Here is a 19,684-nt window from a genome sequence, read left to right as displayed (position 1 = left end):
TAATTTAATATCTAGGATATAGGTAAACAGAGTGGAACTAGGATTTCTGTTTGAGAGGGGCTGACCCACCTGAGGGTAGGTTTTATCAAACATATCGCCCGCAACAGGAGCAGGTCGGAAAAAAGGCCTAGAAAGCATAACAAATATAGAGCCTATGTAGTTTCTAAAAAATCAAAGAATCGAAGAAAAATCAATATTTCTGAAATATTGCCGACCTCTAAAAAGTCAAGGATAGTTTTAATTAAATTTTGGAATTTTGGGGGTTTGAGCCCTCTAGCCTCTCCTCCCCTGGATCCGTAACTTATTGTTGACATCAGGAGATCCAGGGGACCCGAGCCCATGAGAACCTTTCCCGCTAAAGTTCCCAAATTATGTTAAGTTCATCTGGTTGAAAATAAGTTCAATTGCAGATACTCGTAGTTAGCTCAACAGAGTCCCATTTTGTTATAGTGTTTACTTTTAAAAGAAACTTTCCTTTGGATCAAGCCCTCTCAAACAAAAATCCTGGATGCGGTTTGCTGGTATACATAAATGTATAATAAAACTTGAATGTTATAAAAATACGAGTACCTTTACGCGTGAATATGTGCATATACGTGGCTTGTAATAGCATAAAATAATTAAACATCAATATTATTCATAGAAATATTTAATACGATACGGAATTACTGATATTGTATCGTGAAACCCAACAAAAATAAAAATTAATGCACTGATAAAAATACCAGAAAATTCCCAATATGAACAAAGTTCACCAAAATTCCCAATATGAAAAAGTTCACCAAAATTCCCAACGTGAAAATTGTCAACAAAATTCCCAATATGAAATTTAGCAAACACTATGCCGCGGCGTCGCCATATTGTTTTCTTAATTGGCTCGGTTATCGTTTCGCGTTTTACACTCATTAATTGTGGTTTACGACGCAAGATTGTATTTCTGCGGCCAATCGTAATTGTATTTGCGCTGCCATTTTTAATAATAACAATTTCAATATATTTCCATGCGCTCAATGTTGGGTTTTTATTGCTTTGCCGATAAGAATATATAGTCGCAGTTCTACTAGCAACATGGGTCTAGTTTCTGTTTAGATAACAAAGGTGGTAGAGCTGGTATGGTTCGACCGGAGAGGTATCATTGCCACACTAAAGCGTGAAGCAGTACTGTGTTTTGGTAAAGGGTGTAGATGTCAGCTGACTTACATATGAGCTGACCTTAGTCCTCAGTGGCGACGCAACTGTGATCGACTTCAAGTAGCATATTTTATACGGCGTTGGTCACACAAAATGTTCATGGGCGGCAGTGACTACTTCTCATGATCTTGCTTTCCCAATGTTATAAGGAAGAAAGCAATTAAAAATGCCGTCCTCACAGTATGAAACTACCGTGGACATAACATGGAAATCTGGAGTCTACCTCGATAAAATTTAAGTCTTGTCTGAGTACGACAAAAGAGGTGTTGGTGCTCATGAAGACTTATTTTACCACACCCTGCAAACCAGAACAACAGCACTGGAAACTGGTATTAGACCGAAATAGGTGTCGATGGTGACTCCGGAGTCATTCCACGGAGGGTTCTATCGCCTTTAAAAAGTAGCTGATAACTAATTCAGTACTTCCGCCTGTAGACTATCAATTTGTTAAACAAATTGCCTTCCGTAAATAGTTATCCTGATTGAAATAGTTAGGCTCAAGTTAATTATTTTTAATCGATTACCAGGCAAGTAGCTGGCAAATTAGAGGGCATTTTGTATTAGACGCACGTAATGACAGCGGTTCTCAAACTGTATTTTACCCGACTTGCAGGGTAATGTTTTTTTGCGAACATTTGTAAGTGAACATGTAGGCACATCTTGCAGCCCAAAAGTTTTGAAGGATTTAACATAAGTGTCGTTGCATTCATCTAAATTGGTTATATTTTATGCATTTTATGGAATTTTAAATTTCACGTTTTTATTTTGTTTTTTTTTTATTTATTTCAATAGTTTATTGGATTGTTAATCTAAGATATTTTTGTTTCTTTTTTGTATTAAATTGCGAAACAAACAAACAACAAAGTTTTCAAAGTGGCCCAGTACTATCCATGACAAAAATGAATAAAGTTGAGAACCGCTGCCACTCTACAAGTAGGTATAACTGTCCGTTAATTACATCAGTTTTATTAAAACACTTAGAAGTACGACACAACATTGTAATCATAATGTGCGTAATCGGCCTAATTGCCCACTTATGCTAATGCTCAAAGTTGCTTAACCCGAGCGTAGGCTTTATGCACGTTATTGTCAACCTTTTCCAGCCATTTTCGTGAAATAACTATTATACAAGTCATTAAAATATTACACACTGTTACTAGAGACAGATAATTTTACCGTGGATGGTTTGAAATAGTTTTAGACTATTTTTTCTATCATCTTCATTGGAGCAAATTGCTCTAGGCTGTCGTAAATTGTGGGGATAGAGCCTTGCCCAGTAATCGTACGTAAAAAGGGTAGCAGCTATTTCCAATTATTTATCAGTGTTATAAAAAAATGTGTGCTTTTCTGACTATATTTGACAATCTTGGAAACTACTAAAAATATTTAATTGAAACTTTATGTCAAAAGGGAGGATTTGTCAAGTATCGACAAATCTAAATTTGTCTCTTAAAAATATTCATGTTTTTGTCAAAAAAAATTCTTTAAAAATATTATTTTGAGAAACTATATGAGCATTTTAAAATGAAAATGCGACCAAGAATTTTTTTGTATTAGGATTTTTGGTGAATTAAAATGTTATACAAAAATTACTAATCTTTCAAAGAAAAATTACAGGAATTGTATTTTCCTGTTGATAATTATTGGTTTTGCCAAAGTTTAAACGATAATATTGAGATAGGTACTCGTATTTTTATATTGTTTTACATAGAAATAATATATTTTGTTAAATAAATATGTCGGTAGGTATATGAAAATTTAAATCATACAACTTTTGAACTTCGACAAAAAATGTCAAAATTTTTGCAAGTCTCGACAACAATAAATCGTAAAATAAAATAGCATATATTATAAAATGATCAACAAATATTATAAAATTTCAAGTTATTGCCCCAAATCGAATAACATATATTAACATCCATGACAAATAAATATTGGAGAGCTATGTACACTACATCTATATAATACAACCTACATGCTAATATTCACAATGGATATGTTACGTGGTACCTATCAAGTCTTTATATATAAGCTGATACAACTATGGATCAAAGATTTAATTTATTAGATGCGCCCTGCTTGCTCATATAACACTGGAATATACTGACACAAAAATCGGTTTTTAAATTACAAGATTTTAAAAATATACAATATTTTATATATTTTTTTCAAAATATCAATATCTATTTTGTACATCACTTAGTTTGACAAATTAAAAAAAAATGACCAGAAAAATTAAAAGTTATTTTAGTGTTAAATAATAAGAATTTTAATTTCAAATTTAAGTATGAGAAATAATAAGAGGTGGATAATTTAATCATAAAATGCTGGTCTAAATATGACACGTACCCTTACATATATGTAGATATTTAAAGACCTGATTTAGTCGAGGACACATCTAAATATTTAAATCTGTGATAAAATTAAGGTGTTATATTAAATCAAAGGAATCATCCATAAATTATGATCTATTCTTTTTTATGTTACATTTTGTGACAGACACTCTAAGAACTCAATGGTAGAGATACAGGGTGTGGTATTAAAATAAATCGAATATCGACTTATCGATGATGCAATAGAGTAAAATGTTAATTTTTTAACCAAACTTATTCTTCTTTTCTAAGCCAAAAGAGGTTCTTATTAGCGATATGGTTCCTTAGGACTTGCTCTACCTCTGATAGGGTAATAGCTAATGTAAACACTAATATAAAATTACTTTTTATACCACACCCTGTATAGTCCGTAGAAACATATTTAATTACATCCATAATTTATGGATGACTCCAAAGGAACATTTCACTTGCCTGCATTTGAGTCTGTAACGTAAAATTAAATCTGAGAGCCTCTATAGCCACATCTATCTTTTTAAATATATTTTAACGCAAAAAGTGGCGAACCATCGTGCAGATTACCTGGCATCAAGACATTCAAGTCCGTGGCTTCAACCGTAGACAAAGTAATTTATAGACTCCTAAATAGTACATAAATCTGGCAATCAGTCGAATTGATTTTGATCTAACATAATTGATCAATTTTATGTCTTACTTGTCCACGAAACTCGCCAATTAAATAGATTGGCCCAAATATCAAGGCCAATTTACACATTTATTTATGCGACAGGAGTCTAGTTTATTAGTTCATCTATGATTGCAACCAACCCCAGGAAACCAAAAGTCGGTTAGCCATTCAGTTTAAATGAACCACTTCCTGATTCAAAGTCTCAATGTCTCTGGTTCGCAGTCAGTTTAGAGACATGGTGTGACCGCGGTACCAACATCGGCCTGCAGTGTTCTACCACTCGTAATCTAATTCCTAAAAAAGTCATTTTCACGTGTTAAGCAACGATTCTATACTGAACGGATTATGTTTCCTTGTTCCCCCGTTTTTGGATAAGTCCTGTTCGGTGGCAGTGCCCGTACCACTGAGGTCTAAGGACACAGCTCTGCCGGAGTCAAAGTCGAATTTGTCGAAATTTGGTCCAGCTGTGGCGAAATGCTTGAAGAAGGACGGCTGAGGGTCCGGTATGGGGCTGAAGTTTCTTCCCGAATGCGCGTCGGAAGTGGAACTGTCTGAGTTGTTGATGCCGTCGCCGCCAGAGGGCGCGCGTAGTCGCCCTGACAACGAGAAGTCTTCTGGACCGGAGTCGTGACAAGAGTCGCCTCCGACCACATCTATCATACACTCCTCGCCTTCTCCATCTCCGTCGGAGTCGGAGTATAACCCACTGTTCCGATGCTGGGCGAGGTACTCAGCTTTTAAGGCTTCCAGGTCCACAGCGATGCCCTTGGCGCGCAGCTTCCGAGCCTGCCGGTCCAGTGCCTTTGCCAGCTTCTTTCTTCTTCTAGCCCTGTTGAAAATAGGGCCTAATTAGTATAGAACCTACTTATGATGCAATAAAGTTATTCTTAGCTTTTAAAATTGCGAGATTTATTTTAATAATAGCCAATCCATGAAACATCATTATCTAGTAACTTTCATTACTATGTTGGATTACTGTGAAAATGGTTCCGGGTTCAGTTCTAGGTCAGAAAAATACATTTTTCTACACATTTACATAAGGTACCTAATCTGGTTTTAAGTTTTTGTGCACATATGGAAATATATGTGTAAATACTAATGCAACACGTATTAAGATAAATAAGTAACAATTCTGAAACATTACTAGAAAATAATTTACCGAGCTAAATCTAGCTCTTCTTTAGTGTGGAAATTGAAATAGCAACAGTAATTACATACTAAAATGTATATTGACTTGACGTATAATATCTTGATTAAATCTCTTTCATAACTTACGAATATGTTCTAGATGTACCTAAACATAGCAAAATATTGAGATATATGTAGTGTGACCATTCGTCTCGTGTTTCGACGGGACAGTCCTGTTTTCTAGACTTACTGTCCCATAAAGGCAAAAATGTCCCGTTTTCATATATAGATAAATGGAATCACCTACATTCCGGCTTGAAAATAAAACTCGATATTTTCAAATTGATTTGCTGACAAATACAAAACTACTACCGACAGACGCTTCATTGTTTGATACTTGAGGCGTCATTAAGTAGGTACAATCCGCGTACAAAAAACGGAAAGTCCGCTCTGAATATAGAAATGAATCGCGTCGCCATGTAAATTGTATGACTACACCTGTTCGCAACAACTTTAGAGCGGAGTAGCATTTTGGCGCGGACTATACCTAAGTAATTTGATAGGTAATATGATTTGACTAGGGAGGTACCACTACCACGCCTATTTCGAGCATTAAATAGTTTTGTCGTTTCGGTGGAAGAGTGTGGAATGTGGATGCCGGCTGACGTATATATGGGGCGATCATATTAGTCCTGAGGAGTGTCAACGCATCTGTCGGCTTCAGCTAGACCCCCCTGTTCTGTCTGGAGTTGAATGCAAATATCCACGTGTGGCCTGACCACTTACCATCAAATAGACTGCTCGTTTACTTTTTTTATTTTATAAAAAATACCTTTTTTTTCTACAAATGTCCTAGTCTGATAATATAAATGGTCACGTTAGAAATACATATCAGTCGGTCACCGAGGTCGGTCGTAAAGTCCGCAATCATTTGATTGGGTTGTTCGGCGTTCCTTCATGTTTTTGTAGGGAAAGGCTCGTTTATCTTAATAATACAAGGAAAGAAATAAGTATCATAATATGTAGTTTATGTATTTTCCTAAAATATTGATAAGTTCTCTTAGATAACTATAAGCTTCTGAATTTCACGTCACGAGTTTCTTATAATAATATTTTATTTATTGTATGAGGATAAAAATCATTTCAAATGTATGATGAGCCAATATGTCGGTCAGAGTTGTGGTATCCCATATGAGTATATGGAACCTATATGAGTAGATACCTTGTTTGTTTTCTTTCTCTCTCTCGTATCAACGGGGTGAAATAGTCGACATGAGCCCTATAAGACAGATTTAGCCATCGACCCGGGCGGCTACAAGTCATGGTATAGTCCGACGAACTTCCCTGTGCGCCACGGGCCATTGTTATGTTACCAAGTTGTAAAAACTACCTAAGAAGTGGTAAATTTTAAATAACAAATTTGTCAATATTTTTTTATATTATTACGAAATTGACAAACCACTCATGATGTTGACAACAATTTTCAGTAATCGAAAACCACAAGCACAGAAAAGTTTGTCGGACTACATCACTAATTCTGACAGTTATATTTTCGTCCAAAATCTACAATAGTTCGTTGTTTCACAGTATTCTACCATCATAAGATGACAGTTTGGGTTGACAGCGGCTCACCTCTCCCGAGCGCGCAGCTCGTGTGGCGGGATGGGTTCCCCGGAGCAGGACTGTGGGTGCGCGTTGTGTGCCGGCCGCCCTGGACCCTTCTTCGTGTGCTCCTTCTTGCGCCACTTCGCGCGACGGTTCTGGAACCATACCTGGGGGAGAAACAACGTGTTTAGTTTTGATGACTCATTCATTAGGCAACGATTTTGACGACTTATGGGGAGAACGTTAAAATTGATGGTTTCAAAGAATCTGCTAGGATGTTGGTAAATTGACTGATTGCGTTGAGATTTTGACGACTTAACTGGTTGCGTTGGGATTTTGACAATTTAACTGATTGCCATGGGATTTTGACGACTTAATTGATAGCGTTGGGATTCTGACGACGTGATTTTGCTTGTACTAAAACCATTTAATAATAATGGAATAATTTTAATAATGGAATGTCAACAAATTTCCGATTTTTTTAACGGTAACATTAATTACAAGCAGGATTCCTGTCCTGTTCCAAATGACGTACTGATACTTTAAGTATAGATTTATCTAAATTTAACAGAGCTTTACACAATGAATTATTTTACTTATACTTAGCTTAAATTCTGACATAAGCTTAGGCTTAAGTTAAGATGTTTTAGTAACAGCCTAAACAGACAACTCGAAGACAAATTCAATTATTATGCAGTTCAGAATCAATAAATCAATATAACGTCAAAATAGTATTATTAAATTATAAATAATAACAAGTCTTTTTATATCAAGAAACTATTGCAAGCCTATATTTATCTTAGACACAAATTTAGCAAACATATTTATTATGTACCATTATGAATAGTACCATAATCAAAAACCAAATAAATCTGGCACCACCGCCGATTCGCATCGTGTGGTCGACTATGGCAAATCCATCTCGCGCTGAGTGGAAATCCGTGAGTAACAGTAGGTAAGACAGTAATCGGTTGATGATGATGATGAAATAAATGTAAACTGTCAATTTCTGATTTTACAACTGTCATTTTGTGAAGTCAATAATCACAGAAACTAAACGGTTTTAAGCTTTGAAAGCTTTTTAAACTACTTCACTATAACAACATAGGTTTCTATTACTTAGTCGGCTACTGACAGTAAATTTATTTATATTTCCTATAAAATTCCATTAAGCCAATAAAAGTAAGTCAAGATGATCCAGTGGTGCCCTCTGTCGCAAGGGCGCGGCAAACGGCGCACGTATCACATTAAAATGCAAATGCGCAGGCGCATTGAAATTTAACGTCTCAATTCATGCCTGGGTACTTTGCATATTGGCGAAAGATGCGGCTTTTTGCACTTTGTATGCGGTATATGCATGTAAAGCTTGGTTAGTGTGTACGAGTGTTTTTAGTATGCGCTGTTTTTAGGGTTCCGTAACCAAATCGTATAAATGGTACCTTATTGCTAAGCTCCCGCTGTCTGTCTGTCACAACGATCTATCTATAAAAATTAAAGAAAAAACTTAAAAATAAATGAGAGTTGCCACACAAGAAACCGCTGTGTTTCAGTGTTTTTTGCTTTGTCTATTGAACCGTAATAGGTAAAGTCCAAATTTTCGGAGCGGTCACCATACCGGTCTGACGCGCAGAAGGTCCCGGGTTCGATCCCCGGCCAAACAGACATCTAAATGATGAATTTAGATTTTTGTTTCTGGGTGTTTGTGTATTTGTCTATGTGTGTGTCTATGGCACCCACGACACAGGGAATCCTAGTGTGGGGCTGTGTGAGTGTAGAAAGAAAAAAATACTTTTGTGACTGCTATTTATTATATTAAATACTAAAAATAAAATTTAACAGAAAATATGGTGGTACGGAACCCTCAGTGTGCGTCTTCGACTCACACTTGGTCAGTTATTTTGTAATAAAGTGTACCTAAATAATGTGTCAGTACTAATGTAGCGTTATAAAGCCCTCAGTGACATATTTAGGGTCAGTTATTTAATTGATTCTTAATTTTAAAAGTCAGTTGAATTATTGGGTCTCAAAATATTTTTTAAATACATTTTAAAACATATGTCAAACGGCTTCTAAAATAAATAACCGAATTTTTGAAACATTGGAAAAAAATACAGTCCATTTTTTTGGGAAACAATATCAAAAAAATTATATACAGATGACTTGTAAATCTAAAAATAATATACGTTTTTTCTTTCGGTAAATACCTAACTAAGTAGGTATAGTCCGCGCCAAACTGTTTGTCCGGCCTGAAGTTGTTGTGAGCAGGTGTAGTCATACAATTTGTTACATATACGCGATACATTTCTATATTCAGAGCGGACTAGCAGTTTTACGCGGATTATACTAAGTATTAAAAACACTATAAGCAAATATTTCTTTAATGCAAATTTTTGGCATTATTCAGTGTGCGCGAACCTTTACGAACTCTTTTAATAATTGTATTTTTTGTTGTTTTTCATAATTATATATGTTTAATGATATTGTGTCCAGTGATTGCCAGCAACTTCTTAATTGCCACTCCGGGCATTATTAAATGTAAGGATAATGTGTGTTTAAAACTTAAGTGTCACTTTTATGATCCCGTATAGTCCGGCGTGGTAATTACTTATTATGATATTAAGGATATCAAGCCATTATCTACTGTTTAAGCCAGTCTGTTTTATTATCGACGTGTATATTTATTTTAAAACAAGGAGTCTGGAAATGATGTTGGCAACACTGCCTTTAGTGTAAAGTAGATGTTTAGGAGATTGGCCCATCAGAATGTTTTACGTTATAAATTAAATCATTTTAATTGGTGACGTTAAGTTTAGCGCGGGAATTGATTCATTTAACAAGAACTTCGTGTAAACCATAGATAAAATATGTCTATGATATATCTTTTTGCTTTGGCTTGTTTATTGGTCTTATATATTTTGTCCAATAAATTAACAATATTCTTATTGTATAAAGAGTGTGTTTGTAAAATAAAAGTACTTGGACAAGAAGTAGAAATACACATGTCTATGCCTAAGGTAAAAAAATAAATAGTCTGTCAAAACCTTGTAAAAAATAGATCTAGAATTAAGCTGGCACAACACATAAGAGCATTATCCTATTGCTGATATAACTGCTACGTGTAACAAAATACAAAATTATCTGTAAATGCAAGGTTGCACCTGAATATTTATTGGCCCCTCGTTACGCATCTGTGCTGATATTCATATTCAAACAACCCCATATGGCTGGGCGACTTTGTCTGACCTTCATAATCTATAAACCAAGACGCACCCCAAATTACACGTAACCTTGAACTACCTGTCCTTGTCATAATGCACTGGAATAAGCGAAATAGAAGATGCCTCTAGCCTGCAGTGCAATTTGAAATTATTTGAATTTATTTACCGGTTGAATAACTGCATCTTGCTCGTTGAACTTCAACTTAGAAACGACTTTGAAACATGAACTTTGCCCAATAAGTGGAACTTTACAACTTATTTTGCACCGTACTAATAATGTGACTACTGTTTCTAGTTACCTACTCTACGTCATTTGTTTGTAAGCGCCTTCTACATATTTTCTATATACGAGTGTTAGCTGACCCGGCAAATTTTGTACTGCCTCAAAATCTATTTATCAAAAATATTTCATATAAAATATAGCCTATGTTACTCGTGGATAATGTAGGTTTCGAATGGTGAAAGAATTTTTAAAATCGGTCCAGTAGTTTTTGAGCCTATTCATTACAATCAAACAAACAAAGAAAGTTTTCCTCTTTATAATATTAGTATAGATAAGAAAGTTATTATATTAAACTTCATAAAGTAATTCAAATTGACAATAAACTTATCTGAAACATCCTATCCGATGAAGTTGTTCATTATTTTTGTTTTTACCAGCAAATATGCACAGAATAAATATATTCTTACTTTTATTTTTAAATCTTCCTAAAACATTACCATCCCATTGTCAGGCACATATATTCTTTCCTAGTTAGAAAGCTATGTCTACCCTGCCAGTTTATTGTAAATTTGTATATTTCACATACAAATATGATGTCGCCAATATTGATTGTAACAATTCTCGTGCGGGTTTCGATGTTTTTCTTCGTCGTCTAAGTAATAATTAACTTCTGCAACTATAAAAATGAGGTTTCTGGGATTTGAACCTTGGGCCCACAGATTGAGAGCTGGAGTTTCTAGCCACTAGAATTTTAAAGCTGTAAATTCGCAAGACTTTTAGATACAATTAAAAATTCGCAAACGCAACATGTATTTGCCATTTCTTATATGGGATAACTGGGTCTCGGATATTTTACTGCCGACCCGTTTTATTGCGAATGTTTAACGGCTGTCCCCGGATTAATTAGGATTAATACAATTAAATTAAATGCCATTTTAGCGGAGTTGTTCATACGGAAAGCGTTCATGTTATTAGATAATTATGAATATATATACAGAAGCTTTAATTTATGTCCAACAGCTGCGATCCAGTTCACTTATATTGTACTTAATCCGGCTGGTTTTGTTAATTAAATAATCCAACAAGTTATATTGTGAGTAATATGTTGTGTTTCCATTTTCATTTTTGACCCCTGATGCATGAATGCCTGATGCATGATTGAAAAATTTGAGTGCTTGAAAAAATCCGTGAAATAATTATTCTCTTAAACAATTTTACTATCACTCTTTAAGGTGAGTAAAAAGAACATAAATATAGTTATAATTAACGTTGTTAAATTAAATGTGCGAAATTCAGACTTTGAAAATTTATTTCACATTTAGAAAAAAATCTAAAGCTCTAATTTTATTTGGTAGAACCTTCCGTGGTTCGATTTCAGAGGCAGCAGCGCTACGTTTATTCTGCCTGTGCTTCTGTGTTCTGATTTGATAGCTTTGTTATGGACCTACACTTAGATATGCGAGGTGTTCCAGTTTCGACCAACCTTCGATCTTAGCGCTACAGCTAAGTCTCTTCAGTACCCTTACCATGAGTTTATACGTTTTGACAAATATGACTGTTTTGGTATTTGTTTACGTATTGGCCCATACGATTTCTTAGTTCTGACTCAATCCGCTAGGGGCGCTGATTGGAAATTGTATGGGTAAATACGTAAACAAATACCAAAACAGTCATATTTGTCAAAACGTAAAAACTCATGGTAAGGGTACAGACGTGTAGCCGATTTCAGGTAGGACTTCGATCCTTTCTCGGGTTAGTTATTTATAGATGACCATGGGTATCAGTTGCCACTTATCCCCTTACATGCCCGTTTGCTTTTTTTATAATATAAGAGTAGCAGACGAGCATGCAGTCCACCTGATGGTAAGTGGCTAATGCCGCCCATGGACATCTGTAATGAACCCCAGATAGGATTAGATATTCCTACCTGAGGTCGGCCACAGATGCGCCGCTACCCCTGAGGACTAAGCTGGAACGCCTCGGAAAAGTCTGTCTCCCTTACCACACCCTTCAAACCGGAACACAGCAACGCCTAACAATGCTCTTATTAGGTAGAAATAGGTGTGGCGGTGGTGCCGCCGGAGTCGAACCACCTTCCAAAATAATAGGTACGAAAATACACGTGGTATACAATATTTTAACTAAACCAATTGTTCTTAACATCATAACTAATCTCTTCAAAAACATGTTTACTGACTTACTCATATATTTATTTGCGTGTACATTTTAAATTAGAATTTTATACATTTATTTAACTTTGCAATTTAACCAGTACACGTGTAGTTAAAATGATTAAAACTAAACAATTGCGCAGTTAGGTGAGTAGCGTGGCCGTTTCAAATCTTGAATAGCATTGATTACAATTAAATTATAGGTATTTGTGCTACGAATCAAAATATTTTGATGGATTATGCGCTCCAATTGCAGTAACTTTGTACATAATCAATATCATTATTGAGTACATAGAACAATGGGACGAATTACTGAGATTCTTGTTTAAAATTTGTATAATTAATGTTATATTGTAAGGATTAATTAATCTAGATATATTATTTTTGAATGCAATAAAATATTCTGTAATTAACTATTTCATTTTGGGTTTTATGTTTCAGATGTAGTTAGAGTCCATTTGGTAGTAGGACAACTGGAGGATGGTGCTGATACGTTGCCCCTAACTCCTGAGGACCCCTGAAGACTCCTAAGTTGTAATGCCTATTACCATGCACTTCAAACAAGTAACCAACAGCGATCAACACTGCTGTTACAACAAACAAGAAGCCAGAAATACATATAGCTACAGTCTTTGCGCCTAAGTTTATGTTTCTGACTTGTATGTGTTAATAAATTGTAACTGTCTAAACTTTCCTGATGTACGAATAGAAAGAAAATTAATACCGTCTGCTCGATAACTAATCGGGACACATTGATTACGGAATAGAATCGGAATTGGCGTCGGTAATGTGTTTTGGTGGGCCGGTCCCCATCCTAATGAGACACGTATCGTCCCCACTTCCCCCTACAATAGGGGTGTCACCTACCATTTGGGATGTTTTGCAAAAATAAAAACTTGACGTGTATTTCCAATAATTGTATCGAATTTAGAAATCATAGAAAATTGTGACTCCCAATAAATAAATTTAACAAAAATTGTCGTGGTTGCTTTATTAAAATGTGGTAAAACGAAAAAACTGCATCTACATTTGACTGTAATTGGAGTAGTTCAGAATGATTGTTCAAAATTTGGAACAATATAAAGATCTTCTTGTTTATGACAATGAATATGTATGATATGTTAACTTACCTAATTTAATTTGTTATAAGATTTAAAGAAAATATTATTTCTTAAATGTACGAGTATTTAACGGATCTCTAGCTATTATTAGCGTACCTATATTAGGTACATAACATTTATAATGGAGCTACCGTATAAAATTTATTTTGTACATTTAAACTCAAAGAGTTTATTCTATTTGGAAACTAAATATGGAATACGTTTAATTTGACAGCCATAAACTTAAAGGTTAACTTTTATATCCCTTTTATTTAACCCTGCTACAGCTGTTAATTTGGTGGTAGAACCCTTTGTGGTTCGACTCCGGCGGCACCACCGCCACACCTATTTCTACCTAATAACAGCAGTGTTAAACGCTGATGTGTTCCGGTTTGAAGGGTGTGGTAAGGGAGACAGACTTTTCCGAGGCGTTCCAGCTTAGTCCTCAGGGGTAGCGGCGCATCTGTGGCCGACCTCAGGTGATACAGGTGATACTCTAATCCTATCTGGGGTTGATTACAGATGTCCATGGGCGGCGGTGGCCACTTACCATCAGGTGGACTGCATGCTCGTCTGCTACTCTTATATTATAAAAAAAAAATAATAATAATTTATTAACATATTAATTATTACATTGATTCTTAAATAATTCTTTATTTAATAATTCTTTAAAAAATCTTCATCGTATCGAAATAGGTAAATGTTTTAAAAGAGGTCCATTTTGGTCTACTGAATATCACGTTAAAAAAAAATTAAATAATTTATTAATTTTACGACATAATTCTATCTTCTGCAATAATTACAGTAAAAAATGCTTGTAATGAAACTATACATTGACATAAAAAAATAACAAAAAAAAATTAAACACTTAGGATTTGTTTTCTTCTATTTTTAATGAATTAATTCGTTGTTTATCTACGTAATTTGTTTTACTTTTAATTAACCCTGCAGATGTCGCTAATCGAAACACATTGATTGCGGGATGGAATAGGATCGTCCACCGTAATGGGCAGCGGAGGGTTGTTCCTAATGAGCTTCCTGTCTCTTCACCCTAAGGGCTCTTATTGTATTTTATATTTTCAGGTTCACATACCCCATTCCAAAAGCACTTTTTAGAACTTTTAGGCTTACAAATTTAGTTACTATTTAAATACTTTAAATGAAAAAAAATCATTCACCGCTGTTTTGTAACCAACAAAACATAAATTTAATTGGTCTTAAGGCCACAATTACAAAATACAAAAAAGAAACTTGTAAAAAGTCTGCAAATTATCACATAAGTAGTATACCCCGCATATCTTCAAGTGCAACAAAGTCAACAAGATTCATACGAAACCATTTGTGAAAACCGCCTTGTAACTTTCCCCTCGAATCCTCGGTGTAAATAAGATCCCGTGTCGATACATTGACTTTTATTTAGACAGTACATACTTTCCCCTCACTGGGGTAAGTTTCCCATTTTCCTCTCCGTTCCCCGCTTCTTATAGACATTTGTGGCGCAATTTGGGTGGATGGCGGGATTAAAATTCTCTTCCTGAAGTTGTTTTGGTTGTGGTTTCGTAATGGCTATTTTTATGTTTAGGTATAGATTCGTAAAGATTACTCACTCCTAACAAGAAAATGTAACCAATTTTGAGGATTGAAATAGTTGCGTAAAAAAGTTTTGCCACGTTTCCGTGCTAAAATGTCCCTAAAATATTTGAAATACATACTTACTTATTAATTAAGTAAATTACGCAGTATTAATTATTTATTCGTAAATTTTCTCTAAAAATGTTTTTTATTTGTCAAGAATTAAAAAAATGACTGATAAATCAACCTTTTGTGGCTTCATTAATTTAGGTCAATTTTTTCGCTTATCAGTTCTAATTATATAATTAACATATTTTAGTATAAACATTGTATTTTCGTGTTATCATGAAACGTAAATGCTTTATGGTTTTCTGAACGCTTTATGAAAAACTGAATCGAATATTTTTCGAAGTAATTTCATTAGTTATCACTTAAAAAATAATTAAGTATAATATCGTGAGAATGTTCTCATAAGTTCTTCATATTGCTTTGAAAATTCGTGAAGTAGACAATTTTGCAAGTAGTGATATTATTACTATATATTATACTCGTATCTAATTAAAAATTAAAAATTAATAATCAGAGATGCAATCATTTTTAAATAGTACAATATATATAATTTACAAGGTGGTAGATCGACTCCGGCGACACCACCGCCACACCTATTTCTGCCTCATAACAGCAATGTTAAACGCTACTGTGTTCTGGTTTGAAGGGTGTGGTAAGGAGGACATACCTCTCCGAGGCGTTTCAGCTTAGTGCTCAGGGTAGCGGCGCATCTTTGGCCCACAGGTAGGAGTATCTAATCCTATCTGGGGTTGGTTACAGATGTCCACTTACCGACATCTGTAACCAACCCCAGGTGTCAGGTGGACTGCATGCTCGTCTGCTACATTATTAAAAAATAGCTTTATTGTTAATATAGGCAAATACTTAAATCTTCGACGGCGTACCTCAAAATAAAACCTTGCAAGAATTGGAAATGCTTGCTAATTTTAATAGCTTACTTATACTAAAAAAACATACATAAACGTTTAAGTATTCTACGATATTTTTTTTAAACATTCACGAGTTTCAAAAAAATAACTAAAGCGACAACATAAAGTTGAAATCTGATAATATTAACAATAGAAAATGTTAGGTTTCTTTTCTTAAGCGTACTCACGTTGCAGAAAAGTGTACTTTGTAGCTAATCCTAAAACAAAGGGTGGTTGCGTGCGTGATAGAGACGAACGTAATTTTCACACGCTCGCACAGAAGCTACTAGTTAAGTCAGCGAGTTTGTAGGGTTGGCATTATTAGACATTTTATAAAAAAAAAAAAAAATCACTATTTTTTCGTTTTTTTCGTCCGCGCCAGGTGGGTAATGCGTTTTCGAGCGTATGTCTCATTGTTGTATTTATTTATTTATTACAGGCATACGAACTAAGTACATATTATGTAAAATTATACAAAATAAAAATCCACAACATTACAGTTATATGCACTTAAATTAAAGGATTAGTTACTGATTACAAAGAGATTGTAATCAGTAAATAAATCTGTTTAGAAGTAATATAAAACACTTATAAAAGTGATCATAATACGATCATTTTCATGTTTCATGTAATTTTGTTTTATTTTTTTGTATTATCTTTGTTTTTTTACGCGACTGCGCCAGAAGCGGGGTGTTTTTCGAGCGAATATATATGTCTCATTTTTTTATCTTACAAAAGTGATCATACGATCCTTTTCATGATAGGTAAATGGCCTGAATCGCCGATGAACTAACTCCAAGATACAATAAAAAATTGGTCACAGACCCATTGCTAAATTTGAGCACTAACTAATGTGTAATTAAATTTTACCTAAAAACGTGTCAAAACACTTGAAACACTAACTTTTCTTTTACGTTTTACTAAACAGCATTTAATTGATAAATAAAAGTTACAATAAAATTGTAATTTTTGAAGTCATAGCTATACTTTGGCTATGAATTAATTCTGATAATCTTACATGATAGGTGTGTCACACAAATAAAATTGATAGGTTTGATGATCCACTCCATTTTATTGACAAGTAATATTCGAAAACTAAGTAAGTGCTCACTATGTTTTTTGTAAATGTTTTGAAAGCTTGTACCTAAAGCATGCAATTTATTGCATGTTGCATAAATGCACGAATGCTAATATAATTAATTGCGAATGTACCTATACATATAATTAAAAGAGGAAACTGAACCCGAGATCAACGCACAACTGATATAGCGAAATGTAAAATCATGAAATTGCAGATACATTCTTTTTGTAGTATATGCAATCAATACTAAAAACCCAATTATGGAGTAAAATAGAAAAAGGAAAGGTTACTTGTAATTTGGTTGGAATGGAAGTAAGGCACCTGAAATTTTAGATTTACGATGTTGATCAAAAATATGTTAAATCAATAATATGTTTTTGGTTTTAGGAAATGCTAACCCTAAAGGGGAAAATAGGGGTTGAACGTGTGAATACAATTTCTTTATTTTGAAAGCTAGTCACAAAAAAATATTGACGTGGTTTATTTTTGATTCGTTTATAGTTTTGTTTTAAGTGTAATAAGTTAAAAATGGTGATGCATGATTTACTGCGGTTTATTGCAATATCGACTTAGCGCGGACAAAGCCGCGAGCAAACTATAATATACCTACAATAACTAGGCATGTTTCTTATAATTTGTCAATATATCGCGGCATTCAGACTCGGAGCTCTCATTAACAACGGTCATTACATTAATCATTTCGTAAATTCTCGTTGCGAGAAAATGATTCGTGCGCTATAACTCACGGGCACGAACAACCCTACAGCCTCATGTCTATCTTTTACCGCTAAGCCTAGGGCGGTAGCGGCTCATGTTTGATAGCGGAGAGCGAGACGACAAGACGCGAACACCACAAGAGTGATAAGGAGAGTGCGACTCCTTAAATTTTATATTCTATCCGCATTTTGTCGCCTAAGCGTTCCATTTAGTGAGCCATATTTAAACCGCGCTTCTTTTTCCTCACCAGAGCGGAGAGTGTTACGCGATTTTCTATTTTTTTACTTTCAGGGGTGTACGGCCGGATGTGTGCTGAATACTGATGTGTGCGTGCGACCGCCGACGCCCTGTTAGGGAATGAAATTGGCATATAAATGTAAATTTTATGCTATGAATTTTAAAATGAAGTCGATACTTCCTCGCTTACGGTAGCGAGTGAGCCGTTTTCGCAAGTTTCGCGTCTGCCAGGATGAAATTAGATTAGAATACGCTACTTTTGGTAAAGTATGGGCTTTTAACGGCTCGGAACCCTCGTGTAACGTAACACTGTGATTACGTTGTCGTGTTTCGAAAATTTATAAGGAAATGTAATGGTAACCAAAACTCTCTAATTTACTAAGGCTATTTATCTATATATTCTCTTCAAGACTTACCTGAAAGAATTGCAACTATTCAATTAATTTAAAACGTCGTGGAATTGGATTCAGTTAAAGGAAATCCAATGCGGAAACGTTTCCGGGAATAAATGTTAAAACCCGAGCGCGCAAGGAAGGAAAATCAAGGAGAGGAAAAAATCCACTTTACAGACACAAACAAGTCACTTTAACTTTATTGAGCTGTAATCGAATTGTGACGTCCCTGCGAGCGGCCGCGCGTTTGAAGTCGGAGCGGCGGGATGTGTAGCCATCCTTATCTGACCCACCCATTTAAATCTATGCTATTCAATCGTGCCGTCTCGCTCGCGTCCCAGGGGTGCCGCCGAGATTGCAATCTTTTGATTTATACCAACTATTAGGAGTGGTGCGGGATGCTCTGTCTTTCGGAACGAGATCCGTGCCGATAAACGTCGGATACAATCGACGTTAGTACTGATTATAGAAATGCATTTATTTTTACCCCCGCCTCAACAAATAGGAGTCATTTAATTGCTTACTAATTATTTAAAGCTCTACCTCCACCAGTCATTGCTGAAAATTGAAATTAAGTGAAATATGTGTGGTATGGTGTATCTGTTGCCGTTTTTCTCCATTTCGAAACATCTTGCGAAGCTGTGGTATGTTAATGGGGTTCGAATTATTATACATTACCTTAAGAATTTTAATTTCCATTTTAGGTTGATACCCATTAGCTTAGTATAAGGATTATAGATATTTGTAATGTGCCATTAGTCAAATTCAAATTCAAATCTCATTTATTCAAAATTGATTCATATAGAATACTTTTTGAAAGTCAACAAACTACCACCGCTTCGGAAGGTATTTCACTATGGAGAAGAAGCGGCGCAAGAAACTCCATACGTGTGTATATTTACATCTTTTAAAGGGTAAATAATATACAATTTTACATAGTGGTACATATAATTAATTATTGATGTTGGAGCTGGAGTTGTCATACCATACGGATTTATCATTTAAGTACTGATTTACATTATAATAAGCTTTTTTACATAAAGTTAATTTTATA

The 19,684-nt window shown here is 34.8% G+C and overlaps 1 protein-coding gene across 1 annotated transcript in view; it reads right to left on the bottom strand.

Moving 5' to 3' along the window:
* Nucleotides 1–3,927: 3,927 nt before the first annotated feature.
* Nucleotides 3,928–19,684, bottom strand: part of OdsH (Ods-site homeobox) — a 51,622-nt gene continuing 35,865 nt past the window's right edge. The window contains exons 3-4 of the mRNA XM_073075683.1: nt 6,970–7,109; nt 3,928–5,038 (exon numbers count right to left, since the gene is read on the bottom strand). Coding sequence (XP_072931784.1) covers nt 4,519–5,038; nt 6,970–7,109 — 660 coding nt within the window. The 3' untranslated portion in view covers nt 3,928–4,518. The remainder of the gene's footprint in view (nt 5,039–6,969; nt 7,110–19,684) is intronic.

This window comes from Epargyreus clarus, unplaced genomic scaffold, assembly GCF_041222505.1.
Source record: "Epargyreus clarus isolate Ecla_fem2 unplaced genomic scaffold, WU_Ecla_fem_2.2 ptg000008l, whole genome shotgun sequence".
Classification (NCBI taxonomy): domain Eukaryota; kingdom Metazoa; phylum Arthropoda; class Insecta; order Lepidoptera; family Hesperiidae; genus Epargyreus; species Epargyreus clarus.
Note: the sequence above shows the minus strand (reverse complement) of the source record. Positions and strands in the feature narration are given on the sequence as shown.